General features: G+C 35.4%; 1 protein-coding gene across 1 annotated transcript; it reads right to left on the minus strand.

Moving 5' to 3' along the window:
• Positions 1–2,337: 2,337 nt before the first annotated feature.
• On the minus strand, positions 2,338–10,524 carry LOC107723190 (sodium/potassium-transporting ATPase subunit beta-233-like). Its single transcript, XM_016531737.1, has 7 exons — positions 10,262–10,524; positions 8,092–8,220; positions 5,706–5,861; positions 5,248–5,432; positions 4,475–4,558; positions 4,309–4,363; positions 2,338–3,746 (listed from the first exon to the last, which is right to left on the minus strand). Exons 1-7 carry the CDS (start codon positions 10,353–10,355, stop codon positions 3,535–3,537), a joined length of 915 nt encoding a protein of 304 aa, XP_016387223.1. The 5' UTR covers positions 10,356–10,524; the 3' UTR covers positions 2,338–3,534.
• Positions 10,525–21,616: the final 11,092 nt, after the last annotated feature.

Raw genomic sequence — 21,616 nt, forward strand, 5'->3', positions numbered from 1 at the left:
GTGTGTGTGTGTGTGTGTGTGTGTGTGTGTGTGTGTGTTATCCATTATTAAATTATCTACCTAAAGTAAACTTGTTATTCCTGACTTTAACTTTGGTATTTTGACCTCATATAAATGGATAGTCAGTTAACTTAAAGGGGTCATAGGATGCTACATGCACTTTTACAAGTTGTTTGAACTGAAATGTGTGTTGTCAAACTAAAATAAAAATTGTATTTTGTATTAGTTTTTTGAAGAGTTGTAATTTTTGTTTGATTAGATTACATTATTTTAAAAAACAAACTAAATGACAAATTTATTAAATTAAATATATATATATACTTTTATTTGATCAATGATTTAAACCGATTGGACACCAAAGTACACCATACTCTATTTGTGGAGTAAAGTAGTACTGAGGCTGGAGAAGGATACAAAAAGCTTTTTTTGGCTTCTAAATCCATTGTCAAGCACATAGCATACAATGGGAGGAAATGCAACACTACTGTTATTTCCTCTAGCAGTGATGGTCCAACTAAAATCAGAACTCTCAGTTCACAAAACACAAAGTGTGTGAGATACCTCAATAGATTGTTGTGATATCTTGCAAAATGATTAAAATTCCATCCTTATATTATTTATGCATTAGTTTGACAAATGACAGTACACATTTCCTCTGTCAATACAATGCAGCTTTTAGAAAGTGTTTTATTAATGCAAAATACATGATTGAAGCATTATTTCTGGCGTGCTGGATTGCCACTCAAAGAAGTGCTTCAGTCATTCATGTGAATCAACTGCGACATATCTTTGTGATGTGGTCCTTAAGGGCCATTTAATTAATGAAAAGCACTTTGCATCACTTAAAACCTGTGTAATTACCATTCATATTCCCTCCTACTATCTACTCTCTCGCACACAAACACATCCTGTTCTGAAGTATTTTCTCACTGTGAGACTCACGATGAAATCACACGTCTGAGGAGATCGGGTGGCTCTGCTTGGCGCACACAGATCCTCTTGGGTGCAAAAGCACATTTTTAATTCATCAAGGCCCACATTAGTTAATCACCATCAAAGATCAGCCAGTGATACGATGACAGAGCAGGTAGAATCGCTTCCAATTACTAGGTGTCCTAACACCTAAAATTCAAATAAAAAAGAAAGTTCTTGCCAGGAGTCTGTTCAGTATCTCATCCCAGCAGGGGCCCGACGAGAGCCGTCTTCAGTCTCATTTGGATTCTCTCTTTTGTTCTTTTCTGTCTGCACTTTAACTTTGAATGTCATCTGCTGGAGTGTCTGCCAAATACATATCAGGATTAAAATGTTTATCCACAGTGTGGAGAAATAGACTTACAATCCTCCTGTGCAAATCTTAATATGGAAAGACATTTTTGTAATAATTTCCAAATTAACAATATCGTGTTTGTTTATTGTATATCCTGTGAGTCATATGTGTATATGTATAGAAAGTAGTGTCCTATGCTCACCAACGCTGCATTTATTTGATAAAAAATACAGTAAAAACAGAAGTATTATGATTTGTTAATATATTTAACTTACTCCTGTGATGGCAAAACTAAATGTGATCCTTCAAAAAGCATTGTAATGTACTGATTTGGTGCTTGGGAAACATTTCTTATTATACAATATACTTAATATTTTTGTGGAAACTGATGCAATTTTTCAGATTCTTTGATGAACAGAAAGTTCAAAAGAATTATTTGAAAAAGAAAACTTTTGTAACATTTGTAATGTCTTTACTTCAATTTGATCCATTTATCCTTGCCGCCATTGCTGATTAAAAGTATTAATTTCTTTCAAACAAAAATCGAATAAATAAATAAATAATAACAGTAATATTACAATAATAGTAGTAGTAATAATAATAATATATACAAATATATTTATATACTAATATATACTAGATACTACTAGCACCAGATACATGCCTATAATATATACTACTACTACTAATAATAATAATCTTTCTGACCATACACTTTTGAATGGTAATGTACATGTAGAATGTTTAATTAACTAATTAAGTGTTGATTAAATAGAGTAAAAGAGATCGTAAAAGATCATATACTGTTTTTAAAAAAAAGATTTTTAATGGTTCATGTGTAAAACTCCCTCTGTGATGCTAGTTTGCCGGTTCAGTTAGATATTTTAGCATTCTGCTATGCAATTACCAAAAGTGGTTTGAGTGTTAGTTTACATCCCTAACCCTAATTATGAGCAATAGTAATAGTAATGCTTGCCTTAACAAAGAGCCGCTCATTTATTTATGGTTATGTCTTGTAAAGAGAATGTGAAATCTCAAAAAATACTTGTATGGAATAAAAACAGCACAACTTTAGAGTCTCAGCTTTATTTTGGTTAGTCTTTTCCAGTTCAGTTTCAACATGAGAGCTTGTGGGACTCGTGAAATTCGACATTTCTGATGTTTGACACTGCACACCTACAAAACATCCCGATGGACAGGGTATTGCATTACTTCTGATCAAATCTAGAATAATCTTAATGGCTTTGGCATTGTTAACATTCATGACGCGTTTCTGCAGAACATGAGCATGTGCAAGAACTGAATATTTAAGGTCACCACTTAATAAATATCGGAATTTCGAACATTCGACCACGCCGCGTGACGTCTTCAGTAATAATAAGAAGAACGACAAGGCAAGGAAGAAAACAAAGTTGTAAAAAAAAAAAAAATGTCAAAGCTACAGTAGCGGTTCCCTCCACACGTGAATGACACCATAAACCCAAAAGCAACATCTACATTCAGTGAAAATGAATCATTAAAAGAGAAGAACAATCCTCCCCCTACATTGTAGTGATTTTAGGGGAAAAAAGGTTCATTACCCACCTAATACACCTAAAAGATGCAAAGATAGAACGTCAATACCCTCGAAAGGCAATGTTAAGAGGCCAGTGTATTTCCATTAAGTAACTATACATATATGTAGGCACGTTTGACAAATGAAGCTGAAACATACACATGGCGTGGCTCGAAACAACCTACATATGCAACTACTGTGCACTTTCTAAATATAGGGAAATCACACGAGGCAGCAATACAATACAAGAGAGACAAAACAGTGCTGGCTACATCGGTAGAGGAAATGTAATTTACAGTAAAACAACGTTTGATCGTGGACACTTCTCATTCGGTAGTAGACTAAATATTTTATGCTATGGCTAATCCTCCAGGCGTTTACGTTCTTACCCTAGACTGAAAGCAGAAAGCTTGAAGTAAAGAGTACAGACAATATTAGGTCCCACATGTGTAAGATGGTATGTTGTTTTAGACTAGTGTTTTTAAATAATCTTTTCTTCGCTTTTCTTTTTTTTTTTTTAAATGAATCTCTCCTAAACTAAAATGGCCTCTTTCTGACATGAGACACTTGTACATTCAAAAAACATCCCCTCGGTTAAACACTGTGGAAGACCGCTGAGAAACTTCTCTCTGGTGCCTTTGTATCTCAGGTCAGAAGAGGGGCCTTAGTTTGCCTTTAAATAGGGAGAGAGCGGAGGTACTCTGTTCAGAGGTCATGATGATTTGGTCATGACACCGATTTTAACATCGAATCGTCCTTGGTAGCGATCCTTGTCGCTGTAATAAATGTTTTCCCCGAACACTTTGCACTCCACGCGGATCTCCGTGTTCAGAGTGATGTTGACGAACTGGACGGCCACCAGGGGCTGCAGGTAGTGAGAGTGCAGGCGCTTCCCGTAGTAGGGGTAATACTGAAGGGGAAAGCCTTCGCCGATACCGTAGTACTTCACTTCGCCGAGCTTACCTGCATCCTCTTCTTTCTGCAGGTGTTTCAGAGAAGACCAAAGAATACGTGCTGCCAGTTAGCAACATTTTGACTATCTTACCGAGCAAATAAGAGTTATAAATATATATATACTTTGTAAGAAAAATGTTAAAATAATAAATAAACAACAACAACTAATACTACTACTACTACTATTATTATCATCATCATTATTATTGTTGTTAAATAAAATGATCAATAAATGATTCATAATAAAATAATTTGTAATATTTTGCAAATAATGAACAATAAACAAATACAATAATAATAATTTGTATTATTATGTTTGCTGTTATTGCATAAAATGTTATTATTATTAATTGTTGTATTATTATTATTATTACTATTATTGTAATAATAATTATTATCATTAAATAGAATGATCAATAAATCAATAATAATAAAATCATTTGCAATATTTTGTAAATAATGAACAATAACAATAATAATTTGTACCATTATTGTTGTTGTTATTGCAGAATGTAATACTGAAGGGGAAAGCCTTCGCCGATACCGTAGTACTTCACTTCGCCGAGCTTACCTGCATCCTCTTCTTTCTGCAGGTGTTTCAGAGAAGACCAAAGAATACGTGCTGCCAGTTAGCAACATTTTGACTATCTTACCGAGCAAATAAGAGTATTCAGTGAAGCCGCGAAATGATCGCTCACCTTGTTTGTGCAGTGGAGAGGAATCACGTTGGGCTGAACTTTGTTCTTTGCCTCCTCTGGAATGCTTTCATTTGACATTGGTGGCTAAAATAAAAATAAGAAACAATTTAATAAAAACAAATTAGACTTACATGCAACATGATACTACTACTATTATTATCATCATCATTATTATTGTTGTTAAATAAAATGATCAATAAATGATTCATAATAAAATAATTTGTAATATTTTGCAAATAATGAACAATAAACAAATACAATAATAATAATTTGTATTATTATGTTTGCTGTTATTGCATAAAATGTTATTATTATTAATTGTTGTATTATTATTATTATTACTATTATTGTAATAATAATTATTATCATTAAATAGAATGATCAATAAATCAATAATAATAAAATCATTTGCAATATTTTGTAAATAATGAACAATAACAATAATAATTTGTACCATTATTGTTGTTGTTATTGCAGAATATTTCATTATTAATATTAAATACAAATATCAATACTGAATGATAAAATATTTCATAAGGGAAAAAAATTTAATGAATGAATGAATGAACTACAAAAAAATAAAACAGGTCAGTTGATATGGAATAGCAGAAATTATTCTTATTATAAATTAATAGAAATTATTGTGAAATTCTGCATTATAAAAATGAACCTTTAGTCAATTAATTCATTGTCTGAGGCAAAAGGTATTCCAAAAACAAAATGCAAATATCCTGCATACATTTTGTGAATATTGTTGTATGTATTTAACAAACCTTAGGTCTGAAGTTCACAATCCTGTTGAGCTTGATAATCAAGCAGGGTTTCCCCTCTGAGAATCCAAAATTACGATCATCAGTGCCAGAACAGGGTCCTAGCAAAGACCTCGAAAACTGGCATGCCTTTCTGACACCCATGTCACTCTCTAGATCACCTCTGTTCTTGAATTCCCCGGGTTGATCTGTCAAAAAAACAAAAATGCATATATAAATATGCATATATATATATAAATAGTTGTCTGTGTGTGTAATTCTACATATTTAAAGATATTACAATTTTCTCAAAGGGATGTGAAAAAGAGATAAAATATCAATTATATATATATATAATATGTTCTAGTATTTTGCTTCTGAGTATTACATTTTGTAGGCTAATAAAAACCATGATCCTGCTGAGTGCACATCCATATTCATTTGGGACTCAAGTAACAGAAAACAAATGTGTAATCTGGTACCTCCACAGTCCTCAAACGTCATCAGGTCCCCCTGTTTTTCTATGTCATAGGAGTCTAGGAATTCTTTCATGGCTTTGGTGTATGTCCTGTAGGTATCATCATCGGTCGGATTGATGATCAGCTCAGCCTTGTCTGAACGTGGGTAGTGAGTGAGCCCTGTGCACAGATAAAAAAAACACACAAATACAATGACTTCAAATATAATTACATGAATTTCTTTGCATTTTTGGAAAGACATTTGTCAGACAGTAAATCTTTGGACACTCATTTGACTCATATGTATTAATTATTTAAATGTCTCAGTCTGTCCCTAATTGTTCTTTGGAATATCAGCAATCACTGTGCAATTCTGGGGAATTCTGTCAAGTTTTGATAACGTTTCTATAATTTCACATCTAATATTGCTTAACCTCAGCTGTTTAACCTCTCCAAAAAGTAAAAAAAAAAAAAATTTGTTTGGCAAACACCTTTACATTATTTGTTCAAGTCTAAAACCAATTCCATGCTTGACTCTACATCTAATAAGCTTTTAATGATCATATTTAGAGATAAAAATGTACAAATACATATTTTTTACTTTCTTTGAAGGAATAAGCTAAATAGTGCAACCATTATTTCATTTTAGAATTGCACGAATCTTCACAAAATAACTTAGTTATTAGTTTTTTTTTATCAGTATGAAATTATGCACAAAATATTAGCAGTTAAAAGCTGGTGAGATTCAAATGCATCTGACAAAAGGATCTGAAGAATCTGTCTGATAACTGAAGTGGTTCTGCATTGTAAACAAAATCAAATGGCATCTTTTGTAACAGAATCACATGTGAAAGAAAGCATCCTGAAAACAGTTTTCAGTACACAAAGCTTGAACGCTCCTGGTCTCGCAATGACTCGCATGAGATGTAAATAAATCATAAAGGAACATGCTGTGATTGTTAAGAGCAAGAAAGAGAATAAATGCTGAAATCTTTGGCAATACATGTTTTGGATCATTCATGATCAGTTTCCCTAAATAAGCCTTGCCAAGAAAAGAGGCATCAGTTTCTCTTCAAAGTGTGTTTTGTATGTGTCTGAAAGGTGTCTGTCGCAGTCAGTCTGTTTCACATGCCTTCTGTTCTACCAAGAAAACGTGAACTATATCAGCTGTGACGTAAAATGGTCAGATTATCAATTCTCAAGAGCCCAGCGCTCTCTTAGCCCTTGATCTGGTCTCTGAACCCACCAAATGTTCGTCAGATTGATCCAATCCTTCAAGCCTCGCTTTAAACTGCAAGAGGAACAGCAACTCTGACAGGAACAGTGCGTCCAAGCCCTCATCAGGGAACCAGACTGGATACCGAAATCTATGACCTTAAGTAGGCTAATGTGCTAACCTTTCAAACACTATGAAAACAAAATTATTTTTTGTGGCTTTTAAAAAATTCTCTTCCAGGAAAATGAATTAAAATATCGACTGACTCATGTGTGCACATATACATATTTTTGTTCAATAAAATGTTCTCTTGCATGAAAACGTCCATTCCAACTAATACCACTGCCATCAACTTGCAATAGCAAATAGCATTTAATAGTTTTGCTGGGCTTTAACTAAAAATAACTGACCTTATAAATCTGTTTAAAATGACTCAAACCTATCTGATTCAATAGGAAACACTTTGACAAAAATAATTTTAAAAAGAAACAATTTTCACTCTGAATTTGCTAGCAAATTTCACAATTACTTACAAAGAAACAGCAAGTAATGCATTGAATCAAACATGACATTTTGAAGTAGAAGGACTAAAATAGTATTTCCTTTACAATGTCAAAAATCCATTTTTATAGTGTAGGCAATAAATAACGTCCTTTGAATTATTTCATGAAGTCTTCCAAAAAAGTATAATGAATTGGGGAAAAACGAACAAATTTTCTATAACAAAAGTGAGTAAAATGTCATATTTTCGTGTTTTCTGGCTGTAATTTTAGTCATTTTATTGTTCTCTTTTTTATTTTAGACTTTTACATACTCCTGTAATCTTTGTTTTATTTCGAAAAATGATTTTTTAACCTGTATGAAAGAAATAAAGCCCTTCAAATTATTTCATGAAGTCTTCTAAAAGGTGTAATAAATTGAAACAAACAAAAAAAAGACCAATTTTTAATAATACAAAACTAGTTAGTCATGTTTTGATGTCTTTCAACTTTAATTTTAGTCATAATATTATTTATTTGATAGATTATGAATTTTTTTTTTTTTAAATGATAGACTGTATATAATTTCACCCCTGCAGTTCTATCATAAACCCCTAGGACTTCACAAACCCCTTGATATTACTTCAGTTTACACTCACAATAAATGATACGAAAGATATAAAAGACAGGACAGCCACAGCAATAGAGCTGTTACCTGGAGGAGCTACTCTGTCCTGCCAGGTGGGTTTGTAATCGCTCAGGGTGAGGAGGAGAATCTGGATGGTGCCGATAAAGATCCCAGCCAGGAAGCCATAAAAGATGAGATAGAAGAGGAAGATTTTTGCTGTGGAGAGAGAAAGAGAGAAACAGGACATATTTTTAGAATGTGGAGACATTTTGAGTAACAACTCTGATGCTGCAACTGCATTTCATGCTGATAGGTTTTTTTTTGTGTGTGTGTTAAAAAACATTCATTTTGTTTTTGATCATTTCATATTTGAACTGATGGCTGAAAATGTTATGCAATAAAGCAAGTGTGTTCTTTCCTTGGAGAAAAGACAACTCAAATAAACACAACATGTTTACTGGAACTACAGTCATTATTAACTAGAAATTATTTATACAACCTATTTATAGAATTGATACATAAAAGAAAGAGTATTATTGGAAATGGCTACTTGGAACAATCTGATCCCAGGAAGCCCACTGATGCTACATCAAACAGGCGAATCTGCTGACACCATACCAGCAATACAAATGTCCTCACAGTCTGTCCCCAGAAAATATAGAGGTGCCATCATGACAGGACATGATGAGTAATCTCAATGTCTCAAACATAAACAATGTGTAGGGGCATCGCAGTGCAGTGAAACCAGTAAGGTCATATCTTACGTTCTTTCCCAACCAGTCAAACCAGTCTGTCCACTTTATCCCATAATAATTCACAGCTACCTGTCAGATGATGCACATTCGAATTAGTTCCAATGAAATCATTACAGTGCTAAACTATATTTCAGTTACCCATGAACAGTTAGGCAAGGGCACAAGGTCTGTGTGCTTTCCAGTGGTGCATAAAGCAATGTCAGAGGGTCACGGGGACTAAAGCCCAGCAAATGTCACCGTATTAGATGATGTAATGGCCATCAGAAATCTCAGGAGATGGACTGACGTCTAGGTTTATATGTGTCCTTGCTCATGTAGAAGCTATTTATGCATTGCTTTGCAAACGCACGACTCATTTTGGACACCCATCGTCAGGAACTTTACACTTAATAGCTCTTGCATGTATTGTATGTCCACACTCGACTGGCTAGACACATTTTGATATGAAATTATAAGAACTGGAAAGCAGATTCAGTTCTTTAGCAAGACAACAGAGTTAACTTTAGACTTTAGGTAGGCTACTTTTGTAAAATTGAAGGCATCAATTAGAAACTGTTGCTGCCTCAAAAACATGAGGTCGATATTCAGTGCAACCTTAGATGAATCAGTCAGACCCAAAAGACTAGGCCTTTCACCTTGAGTCACCTTGAACAATGATGCATTTTTAACCCGTTCCAGGTGTTGCACGTTAATAATGACAAGTACTATGCTAATTAAATGACATGCGGATTGATTTCATGGCAAGCACAGACATGAAACAAGCAGCTTTTTAACAAACACAAGCCTTTTACCTTCTCGCTGTTTGTTTATTTATTTAATTCTGAGGAGGAAAATCATTTTATCAAATTTCATTTTAGCAACGAGCAGCAAAAATCGAATCTGAAGCTGTCCTTTGTTGACCTTTTGCTCCTCTATTAGTGATTGATTTCATGGCAAGCACAGACATGAAACAAGCAGCTTTTTAACAAACACACGCCTTTTACCTTCTCGCTGTTTGTTTATTTATTTAATTCTGAGGAGGAAAATCATTTTTATCAAATTTCATTTTAGCAACGAGCAGCAAAAATCGAATCTGAAGCTGTCCTTTGTTGACCTTTTGCTCCTCTATTAGCATCGATTTCACGCACAGCGTTCGTTACACATTCATATATATTTGCATTTAGGACGAAAATCGAAAACACATGAAGCGTGCCTAAAGACTGAGTGGTCTCAACGAAACAGGTGAGAACAGCAACAAATAAGCCTACTTGTTTAAAAATGCGTTGAACTGCCAAAATACACCCCTTTACACGGCAAATCGTGCATTGAGCATGTATATGGTTGTATGAAAGTCCGTGAGACATTTGCTGCAAAGTCAAATCACAGGTTGCATCGTGACCAGACTGGCAGTCAGTCTATCTGTACCTGCTGCTATAGAAACGACGATGACAGGCATCACAGCGCTGTCCGGCGTGCTGAAATCGAGCGATACTGTCGATATGACATCTATAGGTAATACTTACACCAACTACCACCGGTGCGTCCCAGAAATTCCTTCTTCTCCGAATTCCATAAAAACTTCTTCCATCCTCCATCCTCTTTATTTTGAGCGGGCATGGTGTACTGCAAGGCTTTGTTTATCCCCTTGGGCAGCGCGAATTCCCCTCGTGTCTCCTTTCTTGCCTCCTTTGTAACACTACACCCCTTCCCGGAGCACTAAGCCCACCACTAAGCCCACCGTGACATGGAGCCGTACCCGGCTCTCTTCAAGGTGCCCCGCGTAATATATCCAGCGGATCGCCTGGGTCCCGCCCACCGCCACCCAGTGCAAATCAGAGACAGAACCTCCAATCACACGTAACACGGTCGTGCAGCTCACGAAATTGGGCTGGGAATCACTTTACAATATGGTTGCGTAAAAAGACGTAGAAGCCGCTGTATGAACGGGACGGGTTGAAGTGAGTGATGTAAAAACGCATGACGCAAGAGCTGCGTTCCGCGTTTAGAAGTGGGGAAACGGATCTAGGATGCCCGACGGCGAAAAAAAGGCGCTGCTTTTAGGATTTTCAGTTAGTTATATTTAGACAGTGCATGCAGATGAATGAACATATGCCTCTTTACACAGGAAACTGTTTTCATCATGTCATAACAGTGTGTTTCCTTCTGTCTATTAAACTTGTCATAATACCAGTTTCTGTCATTTCTACTTGCGTTTTAAGTTTCAACATGATTTTCTTCTATGCTAATTAATTTCAAAACGATACAAAAAGTGCCACCTGTTAGCCTACTTCAGGCTTTTACTTAAACACGTCTTTGATTCTACTTAAAAAAGGCAGCAATTAAACAATTTTCATATGGGTTGAAATGTAATAACATTGTAAAGTACCTGGAATGAACAATAAAAAATAAGTATGCAGACAAATGTACACTACGTGGACCAAAAGTTTGAGGGAAAAAGTGGAGTGGAAAATGACGTAAAATGAATAGGCGCTATTTTTGAGCTATGAGCACATTAAGCTTCGTTGACCATCACAATGAACTCCTTTGTAAGAAAGGTCAGATGTTCTTAGTTTCACTGAAGCACAAGAGGATCTTTCTCAAATCATGCTGGAAAACAAAATCATAAGATTTTACACAAGCTTGTTCATGCATCGTAAGTGCTGCTAATATTCAAGAGACAGACATGTCAAACACTAAGGAATTCTTAAGATTTACATTTACATTTATTCATTTAGCAGACGCGTTTATCCAAAGCGACTTACAATTGCGGAATACATCAAGCGATTCATCTTAAAGAGGCAAATAGACACAGGAAGTGCTCGTAATACCAAGTTTCAAGCATCACAGATCACATTCATTTTTAGTTTTTAACTATAGGCTAACTATAAAAACAACACCATAAAGACACACGTGCATACAGAAGTGTAGGAATATGAAATGAAGGATGAGTTGAAAAGATAAGAAAATTGGAAGAAAGGGCATGGAAGTTTCTAGAAGTGAAGTGATATTGATTGCTACACCCATACGAGTGCATAGAGGTGCATGAACAACACATGCACCCTTGACCAAGCACTGAATCACCTTGGAACAGTGTTTACATGTATACAGAGCGTAGACTGAATCACAAATACAGCGCACAAAAGAGGCAGAGCCGTCAATGTCAAAAATGTCAAAAAGCAGAATTTTAAAGATCACATTTGTCAAACTCAAGGTGAGTTCATAAGGAGACACTAATCATTCTCTGACCGTCCACATTATGAGAATGTATGGCTGATATTCCTGACCACACACAGATACCGAATTTGTTCTCTCTATTATAATGTGTAACATAAGAAAGAGTCTGATTTACAGTTGACACCAAAAGTCCACATTCTAAATCTGAGAGTCATTTTAACTGCACTATATACAGAAAAGGAAGTCTGAATTAATATTATAATGATTTATATAAGGTTTGCTTTACATGTTTAGGCAAATGAGCATAAACAGGCATATATATAGGCCTACATTTTAACCTCACATACTTTCGCTGTCCTTCATCTAGTATGGATCGTCAATGTAGGCCTGACATTGATCTACTTTACTCATATGCTGAAATAATCTAATTAAAAATAGAAATACTGTAAAAGTTGTATATGAAAAAAAAAAGCACAGAAAGTCTTTTCTGGCTGGTGTCCCAACAAAGAGTTGTAGATCAGAAGATAAGACATCGTCACACCAAACACTGACTTATTCTGCTGATGTTCCAGGGGATATAGCTATTTTAGATTACACAGCAAAAATGTTGGACGAATGTGAAGTTTAATGGATGCTACAGATTTATTAGTAGCCTAAGCACTGTAATGTTTGAATGAATGAGGAAGACACAAGCTAATTCAGATATTGTAGTAAAAACGATGCACATGGATTCTGTTGGTAATTTTTTTTTCTTTGGTTAAAATATATTATTAAAGGAACAGTTCACCAAAAAAATGAACATTTGCTGAAATCTCACTCTGAGGCAATTCAGGATGTACAGGTGCATCTCAATAAATAAGAATGTCGTGGAAAAGTTCATTTATTTCAGTAATTCAACTCAAATTGTGAAACTCGTGTATTAAATAAATTCAATGCACACAGACTGAAGTAGTTTAAGATTTTGGTTCTTTTAATTGTGATAATCCTCTGAATGGGTGCCGTCAGAATGAGATTTCAAACAGCTGATATAAGAATCACAATAATCCAAAAGTTATCCACACGAACTACTAATCCACACAACTATTAATGTCTTGTAAAGTGAAAAGCAGCATGAAACAAATCCATTATAAAGGCATTTTAAATTTAAACCATTGCTTCCAAAATAATAATAATAATAATAAATAATCCATTATAACGTTCTCTCATATCAAAATCCATAGACATATTTGTTTAGAACTGTTTTGGAGTTCACTTGTAGTTCAAACTGATAAGCACTGCCTAATCTGTGTATATTTCTCTCCTGATTCAGGCCAGACAACTTTTTCAACGGAGAAAGAAATATTCTAGATAGACATTGGTGAGCAAGTGATGTAATGTTACATTTCTCCAAATCTGTTCCACTGAAGAAATGAACTCATCTACATATCGAATGGCCTGTGGATAAGTACATTTTCAACAAATGTTCATTTTTTGCGTGAACTATTCCATTAAACTCTAGAATACTTGATTCTGATTGGTCAAGTACAGAATTATGTGGTCAGAATAATAATAATAAACATCTTTTTTTAGAGCATGAAGCAGGTTTGTCTCTCCATCAAATAATAAGTCTCGTCTGTCACCTCAGAAGACACTTGCTGAGTCACTGCCTCTGTTGCCATGGCAACTAGCTCAACGGTATCTATGTGCGACGGGCTTGGAATTTACAGGAGCACCCAGAGAGCTGCAAGAGACTCATCACAACACTTGAGACAGATGCTTTTTGCCGCTTTTCCCCTCCAGTCAGTCACCATAGGCTAAATATAACAGGATTCCACTTCATGACCTCATTGTTTCAAGCTGTGTCTTTTAAAGACTTGAAGATAAAAACGTCTTAATGATGGATTTATTACCAACAAGCAGCTTTTCACTTCATAAGACATTAATTGATGGACTTGGGTCATGTCAATTATTTGTGGAATAGTGTAATGTTTTTATCAGCTGTTTGGACTCTCATTCTGACGGCACCCATTCACTGCAGAGGATCCATTAGTGAGCAAGTGATCTAATGCTACATTTCTCCAAATCTGTTCCAGTGAAGAGATAAACTCATCTACATCTTGGATGGCCAGAGAGTGAGCACATTTTCAGCCAATTTTCCTTTTTTTTTTTGGTTAACTATTCCTTTAAGCTGTTTTTTTTTAATGCCTAATTTTTCCTCAACCTCCAGATTGAAACAAAATGGTAGATATGACCAATAGACCATTTCAAATGCAGTGATGTTATTGACCCATGAACATTTCCTGCTTATTGTCAAAACGGTAACAGGAGGCAATTCAGTCGTGACTAAAGTTAGCACGCTGTCATAACTTGTTTTTTATCAAAATGTAGAACTTTTTGGATTCTCAGAAGTGGTTTAAATTGTAAAACTGGAAAGTTAGGACCATTGCATTAGATTGTCATTGTTTACATCCACCAAAATGGTCTATATGATAGAAATACTGTATGTTATTTAGATTATTCAAAATAAAAAAAAAATTAAAAAAGCTGTGCTAAAGAAAAAAGTGTTTAGGTTTAAAGCAGACATTCATATATGACCTTTGTACGGTCCACCCACAAGAGCTGTTTTCATGACAGATTCTTAGATAGAGAGGTTTGTGGTGTACAGAAGCGGTTTGTATATACCGTAAAGCTGAGTCAAGCAGTATTAGCATGTGTTTAAGCAACATTTCCTGCATGATTTTAGAGATAATAGAACATCCGTTGCCGTCAAGGACACCACTACACATCAGTCCCCTACCAGGTAGCGTTGTTGCAGTATTTACTGTTGCGCCCTGCCAATTTTCAGCTAAGCCTCATTATTGACTGAAGCAGTTCTCTTCCGGGAATATCTGTCTGCAATTCCTTGGAAAGTTTGTGGGAAAATAAGGTTTAAATACTAACAAGACAGAATGTGACAGCAGGTATTATATGCATTTTCCAAAAGGTCAGTTCGTAATTGACAGTTCTGATTTGCATACAGCATCACAGTAAAAACTTCAACAACCATTTTGTTCATCTGAAATTAAAACAATGATGTGCTATAACTTTCTCACAAAACTGCTGAGTTGTCAGTCGCAAGATGAATTTATGTCTCATCATAGTACATGACTACTGCAACACTTTCATTTTGTTCTCCTCCAGGCCTCTATTGAGCAGGTATGGGTTGAAAACAGTCAAGAGAATTTATATATTTTCTAGTTGAGTGACCTCACTAGCAGGGCGTGTGTACTGTATGTTAAGGTGACCTTGTCCTAAGGCTTCCTGCAGCACTCCTGCTCACGTTCTTGTCATCTGCTGGTGGTTTATGGTCACTGCATCCATCACTCAACTTAAGGTCTACTGCTACAGCAAATTTATGATACCAGAGTAATTAGGTGTATGTGAGAGATCTGTATGTGATGATCAGTATCTTCAGTGGGAATAGACCTTAGTCAGGGTAGACACCATAGTGATTTTTTATGGATGAAAATGAGGTTGTGAGGGATAGATTTACAGTCTTTACAATGGCGTGTGCTGTCTTATGCTGTTTTATAATAACAGCTGTTTTATTATTAAAGGTCTTTTGAAAAAATGTTTTGTCAGCTGAGCAACTGCTATGTTGTTAAACAGCAGTACAGTCTGAACACACTATCCCTCATGTATGCATTGTATGCATTCATGTGAAAAAAACACACAATTCTTGGAATCGTCAGTTCAAAAATTGTTTCTGAAAATTTTGACATTAGAATAGAAGTACATGTTGTTTGGGTAGCAACATTCTTTTGAAACAACACCAATGTTTCTTGTAACATCCTGAACTGTAAAATGACTGTAAAAAATGAAAATAAGGTTCACATAATAAAAGTTTTGACAACAACAAAAATGTTTATTAAATGAAAAAAAAAACTCACATTTGAGATTAATAAATGATTATGTATGTCACACATAATCATTTATTAATCTCAAATGTGAGGTTTTTCATTGTTGTCAAAAATTTTATTATATGAGCCTCATTTTCAGTTTTTACGGTCATTTTACAGTTCAGGATGTTACAAGAATGTTATAGGATGTTAAGGATATTATAATTAGTCTGAACAAAAACAAGTAATTAATCTGAACAAATACAGAGGTTACAGTGCTATATTAAAGGGATAGTTCACCCAAAAAAAAAAAAAAACATTTCATTATTTACTCACCCACATGTTGTTCCAAACCCGTAAGTCCTAAGAATTGTTGAATAAAGTTATTTTAGTTTTTTGCGCACAAAAAGTATCCTCGTAGCTTCATAAAATTACAATTGAACCACTGATGTCTCATGGACCATTCTTGGTATCTTTCTGTTCCTTGATCATGGTAGGACCCTTAATGTCTGGAGGGTCAGAAAGTTCTCGGATTATATTTTAATTTATATATCTTAATTTGTGTTCCAAAGAGGAACGAAGGCCTTACAGGTTTGGAACGACAGGAGGGTGAGTAATTTATGACAGAATTTTCATTTTTGTTTGAACTATTCCTTTAACAGAGGTAAGATAAAGAAAATGTCATCGAAACTTTTTTAAAGATTGTAAGTTTCCTTCAGATATACATTAATTTAACCCCACTGAAAAGGCAATGGATTTACAGACTCCACCATTGTGATTCTCAACCGGGGACTTCAAGATGACTTGAGATTATTTCAAATATAATAAAACAAACATTAAAATAAGTTGAACGTCTTTTTTCTCTTTGAAGGACCAGGGTTCCCACTGTTTTGAAAAACAAGCATATACTGTATGCGTAGCTTAATTTAACCTGGAAAAGACATGTATTGAAATTGCTAAACTCCATGGGAATTTTTTAATAGTGAATATATCTGTTCTAGTTATGATATATAAATATTTTATCAGGTATACATTACAATTTTTAAAAATCCGTGTCCTTAATCCTGATTCAGTAAAAACAACTGGAATAGTCAAGGGGCCTTTGATTATTGTTAAGGATAGACAGACCTTAGGGTCAAAAAGGTTGAGAAATCAAGCGTAGCATTAGTTCTGACAGGTCACGTCAGTCAAGCTTGCATCAGTTGATCCACGTCTACCTACAGGAATACAACACCTATTACCAGGGGCGATTCTAGGATTTTCATTTTAGGGGGGCTCAGCCCCCAATGAGGGTATAATAATAATACTAATAAAAAAAATTATAATTAAAAAATGTATTAAATAAAAAATGTTTGACTAATAAGGTAGGGTGGTATACTAAGCTTATTGCAGTATTCCACTGTATTGAGATGGGTATAACATTTGAGTAATGAATAAGCCAAATACAAATCTTCCTGATCACTCACACACACGCACGCACACACACACACACACACACACACACCAAGTCTTCCTGATTACACACACACACACACACACCGGTTTATTGTACAAACAAGAAATTGTACTGTTTGCATTTCTAAACAAACCTCTTTCTATGCTCAAGTAGGTCTGTCACTGTCTTTCTGTGCATGACTGTATGGTAGTTAATGCCACATGCACAGTAATATGTTTTATATTGAAAGTTCAATTTTCAAATGAAAATAACACATACTTAGCATGAGTTCACATGTGTTTAGGGCTACATTTTCGCTGGAGGAAACAGCTGTGGTGTGATGAGGGGTGAATGGAGCGGAAACAGTAGATGGGAAACCGATTGCTCCCCCATGACATTTTGTAAACTGTATTTATGACAAAGAACTGCACAGATGCAGATATTATAGCAATCTATCGATAAACACACACCTTGTCCTCTGTTTCTCGCTCTGCGCCGCTATGGTCTGCGGATTGAAGAACGCGCTGAAAAACGGGGAGGAGCCGAAGTCTGCCGCCGTTTTCAGATGAAATTTAAAGGGGACTGAGACGATCACGAATTCGTGCACAGTTTATGGAGCTAAATGCAAATTTTTTAGGGGAGCTGAGTAGAAATTTAGGGGGGGCTAAAACCCTCCTAAAAATGGTCTAGCGATGCCCATGCCTATTACAGCATAAGGTCCATTCAGTATTATTCAGCAGCTTTGCTCAGGAGCTAATTACCCTCCATCCCCAGCTCCTCCTTTCGTCCATAGTCGGGACTTGCCCTTTTGATATTCCTTATTGACTAAGACCCCTTTATCTTGAATTATGTTGTTACATTAAATTGTCATTAAGAACATTAATCATATCTGCTAAATTTGGTTCTGTTCTGTTTACCCTAAGGGTGTTATCACTGCTTTCCCTGCTCTTATGCTAGGCTGTGTGGATGGGCAGGGAGTTTTTTCCTGAACAAAACCATACCACCAGTCCAAACTGTATGCTAATTGTCAATCATCTTTGACAGTAGTGGTCCTCACAGAACTACTGTTCTACCAGTGATTGCATAGGCCTACTAAGATGAATTTGCCTGTTCATAGTTCAAAGGCAGAATGTATACTTTGCTGCCTACAATATCCTGTGTTCATTAAATAGAGGTACCTTTAAGGTACCTTTTGAGGAACTGTGTACACAAAATGCTCACCTTAGATTTCAGGCATCCCGGAACTCACCCTTTCCATTCACCTCAGCCTGCAGGGGAAAAAGTTTGTGGCGCCCTCCAGTGGTATATTATGAGCAGGGTCATGTAAGGCCATAGTGTGCACAAAAAAAAAAAAAGTGCAAATTTATATTCAGCATTTAACGTTACAATGCATACTTTTTCTCAGTGCAAGTCGTCATTTTATACAGTGTGCATTCTGGAACTTATTTAAACAATGGATTGACAAAACATGTATGTTTACAACAGCTTTCAAATCACCATGACAAAACAGACCAGTCCTTCCTCTTCAAAACAATTGTGTGGGTACGTGAAACCACAAAGGACTCCTGTAATAGAGGAACACTTTAGTTCCTCACATTGACATTGAGATAAACTTGTGCATGACAATATATTCCAGCTATTTCTATATTAAAGGGACAGTTCACCTAAAAATAAAAGTTCTGTCATCATCTACTCACCCTCATTCGTTCCAAACCTGTATGACTCCTTTTCTGCTGCTGAATGAAAAAATAATATTTTTTGTCTCATTTCCCTGGTCTCCATTCACTATCGTTGTACAGAAAAAAGCAGCTTGGACATTGTGCTAAATATCTACTTTTGTGATTCACGCACGGTTTGGAACAACATACTGTACGGTTAAGTAAATTACTTTTCAATTTTATGTCATCTGTCACTTTAAAGAGCACATAGGCGATATCATCAAGGGATTTTGCAATCAAGTTAAATTTGCATGAGTCATAACATAATCCCAAAATAATGAAGTTCATATAAGCTCTTGTCCCCAGTGACATGGAAAAGGGTATAAGCTAATTTATTCATATCAAGCATATGGCTCCCTGTTTCTGTTACTTCTCATTCACACTTGTTCTTATTTTATAGATATGCCTACATTTAGAGTCAGAATATATTAGATTAGGTTCCTCAGGATAAGGTGGTCTCCAGCCTTTAGTACTGTTAGATCGAGTGGCATTTATCTAGTGTCCTTCACACTGCATTAATTGCTGTGTCTGCATTCGTCCTTAGAGCACAGCGCTCTCTATTGCTCTTCCTGTCTCATGCACCATCCCCCTCGCACCCCCACCAAACTCACACGTGCAAACACGTGCACAGCTCCTAGCTACCACATGGAAAAAAAAGCATGGGGAAACCAGGTGGGATAAGCAGGTCTACCTTATGGTGGCGGCACACACACACTTTTGCATGCAGATTGCCATGTTATTTTTGGAGCCAGTCAACCTGTGACTTCAGCATATTAACATGACAGAATACTTTACATAAAGCAAGATATATTTCAAATATGCTGAGAAGGAATTGTAGGCCTATTTCTGTATCTCTAATGCGTCAATGTGGAAACAAATACAGAGGGAGACAGAGAAGAGAATGGAACAGAGAAAGTGTCAAATGTCACTGAGATGAATTGGAACTGCCACTGCAGCAATTTAAGGCTTGACCTTGAAAGCACTAGATGATGGGTTGGTGACGTTACCAAGGCAATAAAAAGCTGAAATGGAGATCATTTAATTGTACCAATTTGACCTCTCATGGAAAATAGGCAGTAGAGGACAACAGTGACCAACCACTTCTTAAACTGCCTAGGGCTCAGTTACAGGTCAAATATATATAATTTCAAAGCACTACTATTATTACAAGTAGTCCACATACTAAAGCATGTGTGAACCCTGCATTACCTGAGAGATTTTACTATGACCAGTTACTTCTCCAAAAGCTAAATTGACTTTAGTCAATGAGATTTCAGGTCAGATCAGTATTCCTGCAATTGTATATTTTCCATTTATTTTCTCTACTGGCATTACAAAATTTTCTCAGTAAGATGTTAGAAACGAGTTTTAATTATTTTTATACATTTCTATTTTTTTATTTAATTTATCAAGCTAAAGTTTAGGTTAATATTAGGCTAAAACTCATTTTAACCATTATGAATAACAAGTAAATCATAAATGACCTTACAATATAAAGCTATTACTAGAAGTCATTGATTATTAGTATTATTCAAATATTGTTTGAGAGTGTAGGAACTCCATTATATCATTGAGAATGCATTGTGGGTGGGGAAGGTCACTCAGGCAATTCCTGTTTCACTGACTAGTGGGTAGTGTAGTTCTTCAACTGGAATTCAGGTAATAAATTAGATTGTTTTTAAAAAATGAAGATGACATCACAATGACAATGGGATTTTAACTTTTGGACACCTGCCAATGCGCTCTATTAAAGCAAGCATGTTGCGCACACACACACTAGATCAAAAACCACATGTCCATAACACTAAACATGACTTTTATGATCGCATTATACTTTACTGTCTGCCTCAAATTAGCTACAAATTGCCGTTTTCACTGCAACTAGTACATATAGTACATTTTAAAGTTCATACAAGTTAAAGGCAAGCAAGGGTTAAAAGCAATTTTAAATTGCTTAAAAACAGAATTTTAAAGTGTAGAATATTAAATAAAATAATTAGTAAATAATAGCTATGGCATGTCCTATAATAAAACAGTCAGTGCTATTTAAATAAACTTTGTGTGTGTGGTCACGTGTCTGTGTGTACCTTTCAAATCTTGTGCATAACTACATATAGTAAAATAATAATACACTTTACGGTTACATTTACAATTATTTGTTCAATGTGAAACATTCTAACAGCATGGAAGTAAGAGTGAGACTTTCACAATACTTGTTCTCTCTCTTAATGTTTACTTTATTATTTGCACTCACAACTGCCAACTATTTCAGTACAGAGGAGTCATTCAAGTCAGGTGAACGGGTACGAAGTCCGAAATACATAAACCCACTCTTTTCTCATAGCACGAGTCCTTCATTCTCTGTATCCAGTTCTTAGCTAAAAATAAATAAATAATAAAAATGTACTATCACAACTCATTTCAACACCCGATGTACAGAACCACATTGTTATATATCAATAGCATTTAACAGTCTTTGTCAAATAACTTGAGTATATGTAACAATGTTTGTATTCCAGCAGTCTTCTATTAAAGATATAACGCAAAAAGCACTAAAAGCTGTCTACGTTTTCTATGTAAATGACTGTGATTCTTTTATGAGCAGTTTGGACTCATTTTGACGGCACCCATTCACTGCAGAGGATCCATTGGTGAGCAAGTGATGTAATGCTAAATGCCAAATCTGTTCCATTG

This window comes from Sinocyclocheilus rhinocerous, unplaced genomic scaffold (genome assembly GCF_001515625.1).
Source record: "Sinocyclocheilus rhinocerous isolate Xijiao unplaced genomic scaffold, SAMN03320098_v1.1 scaffold1325, whole genome shotgun sequence".
Taxonomy (NCBI): Eukaryota; Metazoa; Chordata; class Actinopteri; order Cypriniformes; family Cyprinidae; genus Sinocyclocheilus; species Sinocyclocheilus rhinocerous.

Excerpts from the sequence above, each read along its gene's own strand:
- LOC107723190 (XM_016531737.1), bottom strand. The coding sequence starts at position 10,355 with ATGCCCGCTCAAAATAAAGAGGATGGAGGATGGAAGAAGTTTTTATGG. Across the intron at positions 4,364-4,474 it reads CTCTCCACTGCACAAACAAG|AAAGAAGAGGATGCAGGTAA; the intron begins GTGAGCGATCAT and ends AAACACCTGCAG. Across the intron at positions 3,747-4,308 it reads GTACTACGGTATCGGCGAAG|GCTTTCCCCTTCAGTATTAC; the intron begins GCTTTCCCCTTC and ends GTATCGGCGAAG.